The 20,339-nt window shown below is 40.1% G+C and overlaps 1 protein-coding gene across 1 annotated transcript in view; it reads left to right on the top strand.

The window, feature by feature from the left end:
- Positions 1-20,339, top strand: part of ptgfrnb (prostaglandin F2 receptor inhibitor b) — an 80,113-nt gene that overhangs the window by 7,108 nt on the left and 52,666 nt on the right. Inside the window, exons 2-4 of the mRNA XM_071515114.1 lie at positions 2,553-2,665; positions 4,520-4,778; positions 16,403-16,813. Coding sequence (XP_071371215.1) covers positions 2,553-2,665; positions 4,520-4,778; positions 16,403-16,813 — 783 coding nt within the window. The remainder of the gene's footprint in view (positions 1-2,552; positions 2,666-4,519; positions 4,779-16,402; positions 16,814-20,339) is intronic.

Here is a 20,339-nt window from a genome sequence, read left to right as displayed (position 1 = left end):
GTGTGTGTGTCACTCCTCTTTGCTCGTCTAAACGGGCCCAAAAGAGTAGCTGTCATCTAGTTCTCTAAACTATTTCTTCTTGGGTTATGTAGTGTTTCTGTCGTTAAAGCTGCACTAAGCAATTTTCCCACATTGGTGGCTCCAAATGGCAGCAAGAAGTAGGGCTGGGCGATATTTCAATATTATCGTTTATCGTCTTTCAGTGGAATCATATCGTGATGATATGAAGATATTTTGATATCGTGACACACATTTCTGCTGTCTAAATTGATGATGACAAGCAAATTTTACTAAAAAACTCTCATAAAATGAGGTATGGTAGGAATATTATTTGAAAATTTCAGTTTTGTTTGACATCACACCTAACATTACCATTCGGTTCAATGAGATGAACATTCATTTGATTATTTAATGTGGTTTTGCATATGTGAGCCATCATGATATATATTGATATCGAGAAAAATCCCTATGGTTATCATGATATTGATTTCAACCATATCGCCTAGGGCTTGGCAATATATCGATATTATATATATCGATATCATGATATGAGACTAGATATCATCTTAGATTTTGGATATCGTAATATTGTGATATGGCATAAGTGTTGTCTTTTCCTGGTTTTAAAGGCTGCATTACAGTAAAGTGACCCCTAACGTTTCAACTAGGGATGGGACGATACAAAATGTGATGATGCGTATCGTGGGGCAGAAAAATGAATTGTGATATTAGCTCCATTTTATTCTGCTGTAGTAATCACAAATGAGACGGCTTGACCATCACAGTTTCACAGGCTCTCCATCCAAATTATATTATTTGCACTTTGTAATGTCATTTTTAAATTGGTGTTTACATTCTAGTCAATTGTGTCTACATTCTAAAGTCAATGCCATTTTTAGAAAGATTTGTGGCATAATTCTGCACAGTCATACTTTGTTGTCATTTAACTTTTATTGATTATATGGTATCGTGATTGTATCGAATTGTGAACCTCATATTGCATATCGTATCGTGAGATAAGCGTCCCATCTCTATTAACACAAAGTGAAAATGTCCTCCTTTTTTTGTTTTACATCCAAAACTCGAAACAAATCCCTATTGTTTAGCATTACATAAATAGTTGATTTTCGATATACCAGTAGTACTATTACTATTGTTACTATTACTAAGACTAACTGGTATCACCCTAACTAACTAGGGATGTGCGTGATTAGTCGACTAGTCGATTATACGTTTCTACCCTCGCTACTCGGCACCAGAAATACTAGTCGGTTAAACTAATTATTAATAATGTACAATGCCGGTTAACTGTTGCGTCTAAGATGTTACGCAGCCACCCGCTACTAGCCGGTACTTGTTATTTTTTTATAGGCCTATTATTGGTAGTTTTTCTGATGACTGATTATTATTTTTTTATATTTTTTATTATTATTTTAAATTGTATTTGCTAACTTTTATTTAGTGAGTTGTCATGTTTTGTAATGTGCAATGTTCATAATGCACGGTACAAAGTGCCACACATTTCAGCGGCAATTTGTTTAGTTTAAATGTTATTTGTTAACTTTTATTTAGTGAGTTGTCATGTTTTGTAATGTGCAATGTTCATAATAAACGTCAGAAAGTGCCACAGTTATTGAAGAATGCGATTAACGGTTTCAAATGGCTCTTAAATACACGGAATATTTTATCGGACAACGTTTTAACCTTATAGTTTAAATTGTGCTCAATTTTGACTGTTTTCTGAGTGTTTCTTACTTTTACACCAGTCGACTAGTCTAAATTTAAATTTTCGTTTAATCGACAGGGAAATTAGTCGTTAGGAACATCCCTATTCCTAACCTCATTGTTGGGGAAGAAATCCTTGAGAAAAGCATTGTTGTGAAGCTCTCTCTCTTCAATGCTCAGACGGAGAAAACAGATCAGAGGGGCTGATGTACTAGGCTGTCAACTGGACGCTATGGAAGACCCACCCGCACCCCCCGCCATCCCACACACACCAACACTCATGCATGCCGCGGGGCAGTAATTGGGATAGGATCAAACCAAGCATCCATCCACTATAGCTCAGTGAGCATTCAGTATATCGCGAATGTTTCTGATGGGAAAACGAGAGCGTTGGGGAGCAGAGTGGCATTTCTTACCTATTAAAATATATACAAAACAGACACGCTGTACCTTCAAAAAGCATCTGAAACGGCTTCCACATGTGTCTTTACATTCTTCTATATGTGGAAAAAGGCTGAAGACCGTGTCATTTTGCTTTGATTTCTCTCTCTCTCTTTCTGCCTGTCGCTTCACCCCCTTCCATCTGTCTCTCACTGTCTTTACTTTCCTCCAGACAATGTGCTCATAATCCTCCATTATCACACTGAATACTGTAACTGTACTTCCACAATGGCAGCCTCTTACTAAACTGCTTGAGTTTTGCAGCCTGACCCTTCTCACCATAGAATATGGAACTTTTGGGGACATTGTTGAACTCACCGCATGTTAAACTTATTTTGTCAAAGTGAATCACTGTTATTTCTTCACATCTGTCTCTGTCTCTCTAGGTGGGTGCTCGGCCAGGGTGGTGTCGGTGTCTCCCGGTCCATTGATCCGGGTGCAGGGTCAGCCGGTCTCCATCAGATGTGATGTCAGGGAATATGGAGGCCCTCAGGAGCAGGTAAATGACCCACTTTTGACGCCCAATATTCCTGCACGGGCAGAAAGTGTTAATCCTAAACTAACTTTAATTTTAACCTAACCTAAACCTAAAATGAATTCTAATCTACCCTAAACCCAAGTCCTAGCCCTAAACTAGACCCTTGTAGAAGTGAGGACCGGAAAATGTCCTCACTTTACAAAAATGTTCTCACTCCTAGATGTAAAACTCAAACTGGTTCTCAGTTCTCACAAGGATAGTGGTAAGAACACACACACACACACACGTGAAACCCTGATCTCAGCTCTTAAAAAGTGTGACGTGTTCGTTCTTTCTTGGTCTTATCGCTGTACATGTTCTTTGGTGCTCTGTAAAGCACCTAATGACAAGTCTGTTTACATTGTGTCACACATTTCCTGGCAGCCACGGCTGGCGCCATCTTGTAGCAGTTAAAGGAGAAATGGCTGTGGACAAATAATGCCTAAATATATAACAACCAGGCTAGAAAAGGAGATATACCTGAAAAAAGGTCCATTCAGTCATGTTATAGGTAAAAGTGAATGGTCTGAGAAGGTAGATTTTTTTGTTTACGGGTTTAACTGACACTTATCAGCTCTGTCTCATTTGGAAGCTAGCTTCCTTCTTCCTTGATGCCTAACTAGGGACCTTCCTGATAAGGTACCTTGTTTGACTGCAGGTAGCAGAGAAATAAATCATTTGAGACTGATGGCCTTCTTAGGCAACATCATGCGGCTGCAGTTAATGTTACTTTCTGCCAATAGCCAGTATGGTCAAACTGCTTTTTCAAAACAGATGAAAAGAAATACTAAGATGGCTAGCTTTGTGTACTTGTTGGCTATAGAAACATCAGCCATGTTGTTTTTATATACAGTGGGTACTGCGCAGCCAGTTAATTTACCGACCATCAAACTAAGCCTTGAGTAGGCTCTGCTTGGCATTATCTCTAGCTAGCTAAACTACACCAAGTAATTTCAGCGGCTTTCCACAAACAATTGACTGTACTAAAATAAAGTGATATGATTCCCTATTGACAATTTTCACATACAAAAATGAATTGAAAATGTTAGATGTATTTTGTTTTTTTTACAGTCATATGTTTGTTTTAGAAGACTTTTTCTTGAAGCGGGGACCTGAGGACCCACTGTATGCTTCATTCAAAATCGGTCAAAACTGTCCCTGTGCCTGTCCTGAACCAATGAGACAGTAGCCTATTACAACTTGAAAATTTGGACTTCCTACCCAGAATGCTACCTAAATAGGAAGTTTTGTTGGGTTTGAGACAGAGCTATATTCTTATTTTATTTTATTCTTCACTCACCAATCATACATTTCGATACATTGTTAATCTTTATATTACAATGGTGAAGTTTTTCATCCACAAGATGAGGTATCTAAACTAAACAGTTTTCAGAGCTATCTTGTCTTTAGTGCTACCTTCCAAAACATTTAGAGCTTAGTTAACCTGAAAAACCAGCTGTTTTTTTTTTTTTTTTGTTAGTTTGCTAACTAGCCTGCCAGCTAATGTACCAAATAAGCTATTGTTAACATACAACTATTAGCTATGTAATGTTATCTATTGTGCAAATCAGATGTGACTTAAGTGCCTTTTGATGTGGTTTGGAACACTATAGACAACAATAAAGATGCAATCCATTATTTATTTATTTTTTTTAAGTCTCCAAAGTATACCTACTTTTGAGCCTACTTTTGACCAATAATGTATACCTACTTTTGACCAATAATATTCCGCATTAAAGTGAACAAGTACAGAGGTAGAACATAACTGGAAGCTTTGCGTCTTCACTAAACATCATTCAGACACAGTGACCATCGCGAACCCACTCTGTTCTGCAGGACTTTGAGTGGACGATGCAGAGGGACGGGGCGGCGGCGGCGATGAAAGTCATCTCCACCTTCGACACCCGCTTCTCCGACTCGTCGCTAAGCAACCGCGTTGCCGCCGGTGACATCTCAGTGCCGAGGCTCGACGACAACGTGGTGGAGCTGAGGATAGAGGAAGTGAGGCCGTCGGACGGTGGCGTCTACACCTGTCAAACGCCGAGCACCGACTCCGTCATCAGCGGCACCTACGAGGCTAATGTCCAGCTAACTGGTAGGCGAGAGGTGTGTGTATGTGTGTGTGTTAGGGTTATTTTGGTGATATATGTTTTATCATCATGATTAATAATATCCCAGATTTCAGTGGAGAGTTTTAGTGTACCATGATGTCTAAATACTGTTTCAGAGGCTTTTCCACCCTGGCAAGGATAAAATTCTAGGGGAAACGCTTTCTTGTAAGTTTATGTAATGTTTTGGCATGATAATGGTCAAATTTAAAGATACTGAGTATTAGGACAAACTATTGGCTGTCAACAGCTTCAATCCAAAAAATATCAGTCGAACCCTAGTCCATATGAAACCACCCTGGTACTGTTTTCTTTCCCATTCACTGTCTGTAGAGCAGCTCCAGACAAGATTATAGTCTGTAGTGTTGATGTTCACATGTAGATTGAACCATCTAAATTAATAGTAGTAACGCTTTTATGTTGTCTGAAGAATGTTCAGGAATTAAGAAAATACCTTATTTTCACACTGACGGCCATGCAGGTCATAAAACTGAGTCAAATGTGAATTAACACCAAGGCCAAGGAGTTCTTTGAGGCATATTTTCCCTTTTTTAAATGGTGTATAGCTAATGGGGCATGTATTTTTATGTAAACTAATATAATTTATAAGAGTCTAATAGTCTAATGTATAAGACCAAGGCTAGCTGTGTTCATTCGGTATACACTGTGTGTGTGTGTGTGTCCGAAGCTAGCTAGCTGTGGTCAGTGCAGTCCGTTGAACTTAACTTACTAATGCTCGACCGACCACGTATCCTCCCACACACACCCCACACACACACACACACACACTCGCTCTGGTTTTAGACAATTACCGGCTTATAATGTGGCTTCCACACACACACCACAAGACACACCTCAACACACACTCACTCACATGGTGGGGAGCAGATGTCAGGTGGGAGTACTTGGCTTTTGTCAAATCAGGGCCACAGAGCGAGAGAGAGAGAGAGAGAGAGAGAATTAGGTAGAGAGACATAGAGGCTGAGAGAGGAATATAAATATCATCATATGGCATATAGTGAAACATTCTCCAATCACTCCTGAGAGAGAAATGTTAACTTAGATGCTCTTGTATTTGGCAGTTTATAATGAGTGGAACCGACCAGATTGGCTAATAATTGCCTGCTAGCTAGCTAACTGACTTAAAGGAAACATTTTCCTTCACCCAACTCTTTTTCACAATATGGGAGTCGAGGTTTATTCTCCCAATATCTTAAAAACCACGTTACCATTGGCATTGTTAGCATGCCTCATTATATCCCATGGACACTGCTTGCAGCTAGCACTTATTGATTTGAATAGAGAATGATATCAATGCTAACAAGCTGTTTTAAAGATTATTCAAAGAAAAAATATAGATGCCTTTTGCCCAATAATATGCCAGGTGCCTGTTCAAGAAGTGACAGGAGCAAATTTACATTTAGAATTGTTAATTTTCTCCACTTTTCTTCACCTTTTCACAATGTGGAAGTAGAGGTTCTGACTTCAAATGACTTAAAAATCACATGTTGGCATTGTTAGCATCATTAGCCCGCCTCATTAAAACCCATGGACACTACTAACTGCAATCTAACAAGCTAGCTTGCAGCTAGCAACACTCATTGTTTCCATAGAGAATGTTATCTATGCTAACAAGCTGTTTTAATGATTACCGGAAGAAAAATATAGAAACTTTTCCCCCCTTAATATGACAATGATATGATAATATGACAGGTACCTGTACGGTAAAAATTTAAAATGTCATGGTATGCCGTTAAGATTGTTAATGCAATACAAGACTATTGAGATTGATAAGAGTCAAAATGCTATAATTCTGCGTTTAAAACCAACGGTAACACTTGACCTTGTTCTCATAAGGCATCATAAGTTCATTGTGAGTAAATGATAATCATTATAATCAGTGTGATGTCTAATAAACACAGTGAGCAAAAAATGAGGCTAAGTTTTTTATTGGGCAACTGTTGAGAGTAGAAATTAAACTGCTCTGTTGGGGAAAAACATGCTGTTTAAACAGGGTGAATATAATTTTCTGATGTTTGTCTATGCTTCAAGTGGGCTTAAAATCTGTTTATAATGCATCAGTGTATGTAAGTGTAAGTATCCTCAGACAACGTGGTCATACAGATTGATCAATTAAATGATAGTTTACTCAACAAATTCCTATCATAATCCTTTCCAATTTTGTAGCCATTGGCAGCTGAAGAAATCAGATTTATCAAAAGGTGTCATTTTCAACACAACCGTGTGTCTAGTTTGGGTCAGCGTAACGTACTGTATATCTGTGTTGTTTTTCAGCAAAATATAATTTGTTAATAACAACATATGGAGCATTTCATTTCACAATGCTCTATATTGATTTTGGCAGACTTTTGCTTCCTTCAGTTCATAAATCAATATCTCAAAAGCACAGATGATTCACTGCTGAAAAACAGAACTAGTTTAGCAGTAAAAGGCTGAGGAGTCTGATCATGTAATGTTCTTTACTTTCAGGCCAGCAATTAATTTGGAAGAGAAGGCGTCAGCCTTTTTAAACAAAGGATATTTCATTTTGAAAGAAATGGAAACATTCCCATATATATAAATGTCTACTCTCTATCGCTGATTGACATAACACAGTAGGGATTCAACCTATAGCAAGTTCATGAAAGCTGTTAGAGTTGCAGTTCCAAACACCAGGTGTCTGGTAGCTCTTTCCTGGGAAAATCCTCTGGCGCACAAAGATTTCACGTTTCTGGATTGTTTGGAATATAAATAGAAGAAGAACTGTGTAGTTAGCATGAGCAGCGATAGACGCCATGGCTGAACAGACAAAGAAAAGAGCGCCACCTACAGAGTCTCAGCACCTACAGAAACGGCATCAACAGAAAATCCGAGGGAAAAGACGTCACAGTACTGGACACACTGTCTGATTGACAGCTGATCTCTGGGAAGTGCAGTGCAGAAACACCAAAGCAATGAGTGCTGAGCAACAAAGATGGAGAAGTAACTTGAATGTCTATTGACCCGAACAAGACACAAGGGATGAGTTGAAAATGACAACTCCTTTGTAGAAATGATAGACTAGAGGGATTAAACAAGGGTTCGACCCATATGGGTTTTGAAGGCTGATACTTCTATTTTGGTCTTGGCGCTGCCAAACACCCAATATTGTGGAGATACTTCAATTTAAATTTGACCGTTTTCCTGCCATAAAAATTCAGAATCCCCCAGTTTACCCCAGAATTGTATCCTTGTCAGGGTGGAAAAGCCTCTGAAACAGCATTTAGACCATCATGGGACACTAAAACTCTCCACTGAAACCCAGGATTTAGTAATCATTCATACCTGTGTGGAATCTTATCAATATGTCTCATTGGAATCTATTCAGGTTAAGGGCTTCCCATAGACAACGCCAATATCGGCAACACATATCTGTCTAACCCCTGTATTAACCCAAACTGGACACACAAGATGTGTTGAGAATGATAGCTGCTTTTTAGAAATGATACATTAGAGGGATTTAAGAATCAATTTAGCTTTTGAAGCCTGGAAATTATGGGATGGAGAAGTCACAAAGAGGGATTGTCTGACAGTGAGTTAGTTAGCTCCATAATGCACCATCATGTTCGGTTGCTCTCCGCTTCCTAGCATGGCTCCCCAGACACCTTGTTAAATTTAGACCTGAATTAACTAGGCAGCGCTCTGTGTGTGTGTGTGTGTGTGTGTGTGTGTGTGTGTGTGTGTGTAAGGAGATTGTGTTGTGTATATGTAGAGCATGTGTTAGAATGAGTAGTGTATGGGGTAGAGAATGTTTCTGAGTTTGTGTGTGTGCACTGAGAGAGTGTGAGTCGTTTAATGGAGAAATGAGTTAGATTTGCTGCTGGAAGGTCTGTACCAGTCGAGACTTGTGCACCGTGTTCATCATCATCATCACACACACACACACACACACAATGCTTCCATTGCCCCACTGAAACTGTTTGGTTATGTAAGGAAACAAGTGAAGTTGAGGTCGTTGAGGGTTTGAAATCTCCTCTCAGGCTAATTCTAATTGATAGAGCAAAAAGCAGATCATTTGTTCTGCCTTGTTATCTGCCATCGACACTCATATCACTACAGTGCATCAGTGTCAGATAGTATCACTTGCCCTACAATGCTTCATTGCATTGTTGGCATCCAGTATTGTCCTGTTCTTATCCACACTTCATGGCTTTTAATGAATAAACTTGTACTTGACCTTGCATAAATTAAAGCTCATGAAAATGATTGGAAGACTGCTTGTAGTAACTGATTAATTGGTGGCTTGTTAAGTGCAATCGATTTTGACATTTTTGAGGATATTATCAGTTCAAATGGAAGAAAAATAGTTATGTCACTATAACACAATGGAAACACAGCATAATACAAGATTAAAAGTGATTTGTGCAGCATTTAGTGGTTCTCAAAATTAAGACCACATTTGAACAGTATCTTCTAAGAGTATTTACCATCTGAAAGCTGAGTGAACAGTATCTTCTAAGAGTATTTACCATCTGAAAGCTGAGTGAACAGTATCTTCTAAGAGTATTTACCATCTGAAAGCTGAGTGAACAGTATCTTCTAAGAGTATTTACCATCTGAAAGTTGAGTGAACAGTATTTAATAGTAGTATTTACCATCTGAAAGCTGAGTGAACAGTATCTTCTAAGAATATTTACCATCTGAAAGCTGAGTGAACAGTATCTTCTAGTAGTATTTACCATCTGAAAGCTGAGTGAACAGTAACTTCTAGTAGTATATACCATCTGAAAGCTGAAGTGAACAGTCTTTTCTTATAAGAAGCTCAATGAAGTTCTACTGTATGTCCCACAGGACGTGAATGCGGCATACATGTAATTCCCATGAAGCACGGCTACTCCTCATTCCTAGCCATCTGCTGCTTCCCACTTATTGCATTCATCTGTTCACCAATTTCCTTCCTTCCAGAAAGAAATTGTTCACCATTTGAGAAATGTTACAACATACTGTGTGTGCTAGTATGAAAGTAAAAGTCACCGTTTGCTTCAGCCTTTTATCCAAAGGCTTACTGTTGGTTTACTTTGTTTGTGAAGAGATTAGAAATGGGTCTTATAAATTACAACACGCAACCAAAGTCAGTATGTCACCTGTATACTCAGAAACGTATTCATAAAACTCAATTGTAACCACATTGTTGTGTGCAAAGTCTGCAGGTCTGTAATTTGAATTTAGTCACTTAAAGGAATAGTTCACCCAAAAATTAAAATTCGGTCATTATCTACTCATTCTCATGCCAGTACAAACTCGGGTGAGTGTTTTTTCTTCATACCTGGAGTTCTCCAGGCTCGCTGCTGGAGGAGCTTCTTCCAAACAATTGCAGTGAATGGGGAGCAGGACGTTTGGCTTCAAAAAGGGCAACGGATGTCCATAAAATTACTCCATAAAGCTCGTGTAGTATAATCCAATTCTTCTGACGCCTGATGATCGCTCTGTGAGTGGAGAAAAACTACATTTGATCCATTATTTCATGAAATTCGAGTCTGCAATACTTCCCGCATTACCCAACCTCACCAGATGCATCTCAGGTTTGGTAATGCGGAAGTAGATGCAATGCCGGTCGATTTCATGAAATAATGGATCACATTTCGGTTTTTTTTCGACTCACAGAGCGATCGTCAGGCGTCAGAAGACTTGGATTATACTACACAAGCTTTATGGAGTAATTTTATGGACATTTATTGCCCTTTTTGAAGCCAAACGTCCTGCTCCCCATTCACTGCAATTGTTTGGAAGAAAGCTCCTCCAGCAGCGAGCCTGGAGAACTCCAGGTAAGTTGTATGAAGAAGAAACACTCACCCAAGTTTGTACTGGCATGAAAATGAGTAGATAATGACTGAATTTAAATTTTTGGGTGAACTATTCCTTTAACATGTTGACTTTTATACTGAAACACATATCACATATAACATTTATTTCAAAACTACCGTCTGGCGAGAGCAGGTGGCATGGTATGCGCTTACGAGTCGCTTACGAATTGTGTAAACCAATGATTCTCAACCTTTTTCATATCAAGGACCCCTAATTTAGTCCACATTTGGGCCACGGACCCCCATTTGATAAGATTTCTCAGAATATCTGAGAATATTTTTATTGTTAGATAAGATTTTGTCCAGAATTCCATGACTATCTGTATTGTAGGTAGAGAGATAACAGTGAAACTATGATCAAAATAGTCATTCTTCTACATTCTCTACTTCTTGTAAATGAAATAATGATGAAGTTTAACAATTCATCAGTTTGCTGGGGACCCCATGGAACCCCCTCAAGGACCCCTGGTGGTCCCCGGACCCCACGTTGAGAACCACTGGTGTTAAAGATCAAACAGGGTGGCGATGGCGGCAAAACTGAGCCGGTAATTCACGTTTATCAGTAAGAAAACACTCACGCCACACTAACCATGCCACTCAGTTTTATGATTAATTAACCCTTCCTATCTTCACTCATTTCTTCTCACACAGTTACTGAAAGGAAACAAACCGAAAGGTAAAGCTGTAAAACGGTTCACTTTTTAAAGGCACGTTTAACAAAAATAGTTCCAGGAAGTTGAGCGTTGAAACCGACCAGGAACTATTTCATTATCTGAGCAAAACGAGTACAGAGAGAAGGAAAGGGATTGCCTGTGTGTGAGAAAGAGACTGAAAGTGTGTGTGTGTCACCTGAGCATGTGAGTCATTAGGCCTCATAAACACTCCTCTGGGTGTGTCTGATATGCACACACACACACACACACACCAGAATCAGACTTTTTCTTTCTCTCTCTCTTTGTGTATGTGTGTGTGTGTGTTTTGAAAGTAGGAGTGTGTGTATTCTTATCAAGGTCACTTTCCTTTTGAAGCAGAGATAAATGAACACATACACACACCAGAACCAGACGTCTTTCATTCTTTCTTTCTTTCTTTCTTTTTTTCTTTCTTTCTTTCACTTTCTTTCTCAGAAACACACTTGTGCCTTTCAGCCGCATGTCATAACATACCAAAACAATATTTTATAAAGCCTCAGACAGCAAGGCTTGATTTTGATTGACAGGCAGTGGTTGTCATTCCACACACACACACACACACACACACACTGAGTTAAACAGGTGCGAGCCACTCGTTTAACAGGTTAGTGAAAGCGGCAAATCTGGTTTTATTGGCAGATGGTGATGGAGAGACATAGAGAGAGAGAGAGAGAGAGAGGGAGAGATGTTGACATTTAATGTTCTTTAAAAACATCACGCAACAAACCAGAGGAACTAAAATCCCCACACACACCCACACCCACACACACACACACTCACACAACGCAAACACACTCACAAAGCCTCCCTACTGGGTACAATCAAACCAGTCATGACTTTCTTCTCGTACCTTACATATTGCATGCTGCAGCTCCCAAACATTCAGAAATGTAACAGTATAATTTCTTAATGAAAAATCCAGCTCAAATGACGGAAGTCTGGAATACTTCTTGTTGTAAAACGTGGATAACGGGACCTTGCTGAGGCAAAGGCAGCACTGACTGGCTCAGAGTTTGAAATGGGATTCTTACACAAGCCCCTGGAAATGGCACTTCTGCTTTGTTTTTCTGCCCGTTAGACCGTTAGCTTAGCTACAACACTAGCTACTTCGCCGAGTACATTCAAGTTATTGTATTGTTATTGTAGTGATACAACTATCAGCAAAGTAACTGTCCACACCAGGGATTATTCAAGGCATTAATTATCATTTAGAAGCCAGAATAGACTGTGATTCTCAACCTTTTTCATATTAAGGACCCCTAATTTAGTCCACGTTAGGGCCACGGACCCCCATTTAATACGATTTTGGCTCTCGGACCCAAATCTGAGAATATATTTAATATAAACATCGAACAAAAAGTTTGGAAATTTGTGTTTGTTAGATTATTTCTCTGTTGTAACAATGCTTCTTGGCAATACATTTTATACCGTTGGAAAGCCTGTTTATTTCCCTTTTTAAATGGTGCCTCATTTGTAAGGAACATGCATTTGTGGGATGAGCAGCACAGCTGAGTATGTGGGTTGCGCTCATGTAAAATTTGCCAAATCTTCTCTGCCAATGCCAAACAGCTTATTCTGCTGTTGCTATTGACTCTTGTTTGGTGTTGTTTGGTGGATTGGATGATTGAAGTCTATCAGTAACAAGGAAGAAACAAGACATATTGGCAATTTTACAATTTATTCATTTAACAAACAGTCAGGAGCCTCAGTAGCGTGTGGAAGAACCATACACAGCCACAACAGCCCGGCACCTCCTCCTCATGCTGGTCACCAGCCTGGTCACACACTGCTGTGGGATGGCATTCCACTCCTCAACCAGGATTTGTCGCAAGTCAGCCAACGTGGTTGTGTCGGTCACTCTAGCACGAACAGCACGCCCGAGCTGATCCCATAAGTGTTGAGGTCAGGACTGTTGGCAGGCCATTCCATTCTCTCTACTCCCAAATTCTGGAGGTAGTCTCTGATAAACCCCGCTCTGTGGGGGCGAGCGTTGTCATCTTGGAGGATGGAGTTCGGTCCCAGACTGTGGAGATATGGGATTGCCACTGGTTGCAGAATCTCATCTCGATATCTCTCTGCATTGAGATTGCGACTCCAAATTGAGACTTGATTGAGACTCCAAATAATGCTGCAACTTGCTTTTGTGGAACACCAGCTTGAAGTCGCCCTATCGCACAGGCCTTATCGAGATCAGACAAACGTGGCATGCCGATTCTTGGAGCAGACACCAATTGACCACTGTAGCAGGGCCCATGCTCACAGGTGCTGCCAATCGGGTGCCAATCAGGTACCTGATTGTCAGCACCTGGGGGTACCGGAAGCTCAAAACAAGAGTCAATAGCAACAGCAGAATAAGCTGTTTGGCATTGGCAGAGAAGATTTGGCAAATTTTTCATGAGCACAACCCACATACTCAGCTGTGCTGCTCATCCCACAAATGCATGTTCCTTACAAATGGGGCACCATTTAAAAGGGAAATAAACAGGCTTTCCAACGGTATAAAATGTATTGCCAAGAAGCATTGTTACAACAGAGAAATAATCTACCAAACACAAATTTCCGAACTTTTTGTTCGATGTTTATATAAATTTGTGACTATCTGTATTGTAGAGACAATAGTCAAACTATGATCAAAATAATCATTCTTCTACATTCTTTAATTGTCTTAATTTCTTGTAAATGACATAATGCTGAAGTTTAACAATTGATCAATTTGCTGGGGACCCCCTGGAACCCCCTCAAGGACCCCTAGTGGTCCCTGGACCCCACGTTGAGAACCACTGGACTATTGTATGGCTCACGCCGGTATCATGTCAGTTTTGGTTCGCTAGCTAACTGTAGCAACTTCCTTTGTTCCTATGACAGTAAACAAGTGAGCACTACTGCCATGTTCTGCCCTAGAGAAATTTGACTGGTTCGAATGATGACAGCCCACAGTGTCTCCACCATTTTCTAACCAACTATTGTGTTTCAATTTCTCCCGACCTCCATCGTTTGAGTCAGCTGGTGTGGCTATGCGAGATATAGGACCCAAACCCTGACCTTGACTTTAAACCAAACTCTGCCTGTTGAAACAAAAACAAATTTGCAATTCACTTTATTCACACCGCGGCCACATTTGATTTACTTCATACTCAGGTCTTCGGAAAAAAAAAAGTATGCTGTACACCAAAGTTATCCTTGAATATGGTGGAGACATGAGCGGCTCTGGAGAGGGTACGAATCAAAGAGAACAGCAACTGGATTGATAGAACAGTGATTGTGTTGATCCATATTGTAAGCCAGTGTTAGCTAACTTTAGCTAATGTTGGCTACTTCATGTTGTTTACGTTATATTTATGTCTACACCACCTAGGTTGCCAGCATTATCCTTAAGTATTGTCATTAATGGTCAGTCTCTATGCTAACATTATGCTTCATACCCCTAGTGGCGCTTATTTGACAATGTTTATGTTGGGTATGTCTGCTAACTACTGCTCACATTAGGTGACTTTATTTGGTTAAAACTGCCAGGTTGTTACTGTTAAAACTAGATAACTCACACAATTAACTTTAGTTGGGTTAGGGATACATATAAAATGAAGTAGCTGACTGCTAACATTAGCTAACATTATGGATAGGTGAATCGTACTGGTGTTAGCAGGTCTTACTTTCAACATCATGTATGTTCCCTTCAATCCAGTTGCTGTAGCCTTTAATTTGGACTTCCAGCTCCGCTCATCTCTCCACCATATCCAAGGATCATATTAGTGTAGATTTGAATTGATTTCGGCGTACATTTTAATTTTTTGTTGATAAAGCATGTTGAAAAGGTAGGCATGGCCCACCGTACCAAAGGCCTTCTCCTGATCTGGGGAGATGGTACCAAAATCCTGGTTACATTGTCCAGAAATATCCATCGTGTGTCCAACATTGTCCAACAGTGCAGGACTCAATCTGCTTCTTTAGCCTTTTAGCAAGGCACTTGGCAAGAAGATGTTAAATAATAGAAGACATCAGATCTCCAGTTCTCCAGATGTTTAAGTCACTCAGGACCCCCTTCAAGGACAGAGAGAGAGCCAACATAATCCAGACTTAACACCCTATCTTTCTATACTCATCCTCTCCTTCTCTCTCTTCTTTGTCTCCTGTCTGTATTTTGCCTCTTTGTAAATTGGGTTTATGGTTGTTTGATGGGATTATCAAAACTTCAACTGTGTGTGTGTGTCTGTGTGTTCTTGTACTCGTCCTTATGAGGACATCTTGTTCTTCACAAGGATTTTTCCTCTTTTTTTCTCTATCTTCCTTTTTGTTTGTTTCTCTTTCTTTCTTTCTTTCTTTCTTTCTCAGAAACACACACACACACACACACACACACACACAGTGAAGTGTCAGGTGTTGAGGTTGAAATGAGGGAAATCCTCCATAAGAATGATTCTGTTTAAGGGTTGAAGGTTGAACCTTATTTAACCTGTATTTTGAACTGGGGTTAGGTTAAGATGAAGTTAATATAAGACAGTGGAATGTCTCCCTAAGTATAGTTTTGTGTCTGTGTGTGTGTGTGTGTGTGTGTATGTGTGTGTGTGTGTGTGCTTGTGTCTTCAGAAATGACTCTTGGTGATGAATAGCGGATGGAAGATAAGAGAAACAGAGGAAATAGAAAAATGAGTTGACATTTGATTATTTCAGTCGCTAGCAGCGCGCTCTCTCTCTGTCTGCACAGGTGTATGTATTCTCTCTCTTTCTCTCTCTCTCTGTGTCTGTCTCTCTTTCTCTCTGACATTTTGACATTGACATTTTCAAGTCAGTCATCAGAAATAGATTAATAGAGTCTGTGTCTCATAAACTTTAAATATGACTTTTTGAATTGGACTGATTCTATTGTGGGTGTGTGTGTTTAACTCTTTACAGGAAGGCATTTACTGTGAATTGTTAAATAGCTACTTCTTTGTTTTGCATTTCAGTTTTTTTTTCTGTTTTTCTGTGTTTTACCCACTTTTAATTATGTTTCCTGTAACCGTTTCAGATTAACTTTAAATGAAAAGTGTGTTATAATAAATTGTATTATAAAAATGATTCTCTCTCTCTTTTTTTCAGTAATCGCCGACACCCTCAGAGTTTCCCCCCAGACCCCACCCCCCGTTGTCCCAGAAGGAAGTGACATCACGCTCTCCTGCAATGTCACCCGGCAGCTCACCCACCCCACTTACCTGTCCGTCACCTGGTCGCTAAGGAATGGAGCCTCGCCATTGGAGGAAATCTTAACATTTGGCCCTCAGGGAGGCGTGGTCGCCGGGCCGAAGTTCGCCCGGCGATATGCCGACGGAGGCGTCCGATTGGTCCCCGGGGAAAATGGAGTGTTTGGACTGGTGGTTTCCAGGGCGACGCGGGCTGATGAAGGGACGTACGTTTGCATAGGAAGGGAATGGACTCATGAAGATGGAGGGAAATGGAAGAATATCGTGGAGAAGAGAAGAGAGATGGGAGCTGTTACTGTTACTCTTACAGGTAAGGATAAGAAAGAAGGAACATAGAAGCAGGGGTTAAAGTGGGATTTGGCAGGTGGGGGAACCCTGTTTCCGGCGGGGGGGGGGGGTTACATAATAATTGGTGGAGGGGTCAGAAAAAAATAGCCAATAGCAACAGCCAATAGCAAATTTCAATTGTAATAGCCGGGTTTCAACCAGTAGAGGGTTAGGGTTAGAATTTGGACCTGAATCCATCAACAACACTACTATATACCCAAATACAGCAGTTTTCAGCTGAAAAAAGTGGTTTTGGGGTTTAGTTACTCTTTAAAACAAATTTCCTGCATTTCTACACCACCTAACCTCTTGGATTAAGTCAAGAAACAGCAACCCTGTATACTATTAACCAAAAATTTTAAATTATATTACTATATTTCAGCATTGAGGTACATTCATGATTTTGCATAGGCATACTAACCTAAAAACCTATTATTGGGAATCGCGAGAAAGTTTCACAGCGACAGACACAGAGCGTCCCCGTAACCATAGCAACTCACTCTCACTCCTGCCTGCGTGCGCACGGCACAAGAGGAGAGGGAGAGACGCAGAAGAGCCGCTGACTGAGATTACTCTGAGCAGCATGCATGGGAATAAATTACAATATAATAGATCTGTGTATATTTCTCGCTATTCAGATGGTCTGAATAACTCTCTGCTGCACGGTGCTGCTCTGTCTTCGCGCCGCAACGTTTATGAATTTGTTTTTCACTGCGTGAGAAAATGGACTTGTGGCATGAGAGCGTGTGATAAATGTCAATTGCGTGAGTCTCACGGTCAATGCGTGAGAGTTGGCAGCCCTGTGAACTCGCTTGACATTATTATGTATGAAACTGCCAATCAGATTTATTTACTTATTAATCGAAGGTGCCGGAACGCCGGCCCACTTTAACCCCTGCATAGAAGCACATTAGCAGTAGCATTAGGTGTAGTAATAGTATTAGTAGTAGTAGGCCTAGTAATAGTAGTAGTAGTAGTAGCAGTAGCAGTATTGGCAGTAATAGTAGTAGCAGTAGTAGTAGTATTAGTAGTATCAGTAGTATTAGCAGTGGCAGTAGTATCAATAGTAGGCTAGTAGCAGCAGCAGTGGTAGTAGCAGTATTAGCAGTAGTAGTAGCAGCACTAGGAGTAGTAGTAGCAGTAGTAGTAGTAGCAGTATTAGCAGTAGTAGCAGTAGTAGTAATAGTAGTAGCAGCACTAGCAGTAGTAGCACTGGTATCAGTAGTATTGGCAGTAGTGGTAGCAGTCAAAGTAGTAGTATTAAAGATAATTTCCATACCAGGAGCAATAGAGGATCGTCTCACTCTTGTTTTTTGATAAAGCAAGTTACTGTATATTCCTTGATTTCTGTGCTACTGGGTTAGCTATGGAGTGAAGTTGGAAGAAAACAATAAGGGATGAAGAGAAGAAGGGATAGAGGGAGGGAGGGACGTGGGAGACGACCCACTCTGTTGTGTCCCGGTCTTTATTTTAATGGCAGCTTCTCTTCTGTTGCACTCTTTTTTTTTCTTTCCTTCGCTTTGCTCTATCCCAGGAGGCTCTTGACCCTCGCTCTGACTGTCTTTCTGTCTTTTTCCCCTTAGAGAGGCCCCTACACACACACACACACACACACACACACACACACACACACACACACACACACACACACACACACACACACACACACACACATACACATTCATTCCTGGTGGTTGCTGTGGCCACCATATCTTCTATCTTTCTGGGTTACCATATCCTCTTAAGTGCTGGAAAACACTCTGTGGTTTATAATGAAACCAGAGATGAGTCACACACACACACACACACGTCTACACACCTACACACACACACACACACACACACACAGTCCCAGTCTCTAGCTCCATTGTGTCCCAGTCAGTTCATATTGACTTACAGGCTAGAGTAAAGAGGATGAGAAAAGTCAAACAGAGTGGGCTTTGTCTCTTTTGTCCACTTCCAGACACCATACAGGGACTCTTCCCCACATATTACTATCTAGGTTGTTACTGGAGACCATAGTTTGAAATCCATGACCCAGCCACCAGTTTGCAGAAACCCAGGAGAGACTGGGAATACGTTTTACTCGACTGTACTTGCATCAAACATTATACAGCTTGCTCTGGTGAAAGAATGCTTTGGGAAACACACACTTGAGCTGCAAATTCCTCACCAGCTCTGACATTTACAGATGTTTTTTTTTTTTTTTTTAATATTGTCTTTTAAATAAGTCATATATCTATTCCGTTCTTAGTAGAAACCCTTCAGGCTTACTTGTGATTTCTTTGCATCCCTTGGTTTTTAATCTAGTTTTTATTAGTTTTTTTTGATCCTCCTCTTTTCACTCATTTTTTTTCATTCTTATTCACCCGTTTTTCTCTTCCACCTCCTTTGGCGGGTAGGGTGACCTGTATATTCAGGCCCCAGTGTGCTGCTGCGTCTGTATTATTCACCAGTATGGTGGCAGCTCCCAGTTACGAATGCGGTTACTGTGCCATCAGTGTTGCAACTATAGGCTAATTATTCAACAATAGTTTAAGTTTTTGTTACTCTCTACTGTCTTCCCCTGTTTTTCTGTCATTTTACCCATTTGATTTTGGCTTTTTTTTTTTTTTTTGCACTATCCAGAGCAGATATCTGGTAATTTTGTCCAGTGTTCTGCAAAAGCACAGATTAGTTATTAAATGTTTTGAAGCACTATTAAACCTGCACTAAGCGATTTCAGACCCTGTACCCAATCCTGAAACTAACGTGTGCCATGTGGAGATTTGCGTGAGACCTAATGATATCAGGGTTTCCGTGGACCGGCACCAAAAATTGGTGCCGGTCCACGTGTCCTGGAAGATTTCAATATCCCGGACAAACGGGAGAAATTCCGGTCAAATATTATCTGTGTTTATTGAGCTTAAAGGTAGGCAATATAAAGAATGACATCATCAAGGCATGTAGATTTATAATATTTTTTATTGAAAAGTAGGCTACTTTTGCTTATACATTATATTCCAAATAAAATAAGTCCCGTCAATAGACTCACGTGCATAACGTGATCTCTCTCAAACACACACACAAAACGTTACCATGCAAAATAGAAAAATAGGATCATCTACTATGAAAATTTGTTGCACTTTACTTCATTTCTGACATGTATTTTGTTGCCAAATAGCCATATGCTGTCACCATTACGCAATGCCAAATGCAAAAAACTACATGTCCCGTTAACCATGATCACACATTGCCAGTTGCTAAATACGCAACCTACAACCAAGAAAAACATATGAACATATAAATATGTAAAAAGCACAGCCCAGCAAAAAGTCATGAAAATAAACTGCAAAGGCATCTTACCTTCACCTGACACACACACATCGCCCTTGATTGGTTAATACATTACGCTACATTCAAAACAGTTTAGTAAATCCTCCCCAGTTGTGCCTCATGTCACTTAAATCAACTCACGTAGTGCAATATTTATTATTACTTTACTGAAAGAGACTCAAAGCTACTCGTCG

This window comes from Centroberyx affinis, unplaced genomic scaffold (genome assembly GCF_046629955.1).
Source record: "Centroberyx affinis isolate AG114_WGS23_722 - 3 ecotype Tasmania unplaced genomic scaffold, CSIRO-AGI_Caff_v1 ptg000309l_1, whole genome shotgun sequence".
Taxonomy (NCBI): Eukaryota; Metazoa; Chordata; class Actinopteri; order Beryciformes; family Berycidae; genus Centroberyx; species Centroberyx affinis.
Note: the sequence above shows the minus strand (reverse complement) of the source record. Positions and strands in the feature narration are given on the sequence as shown.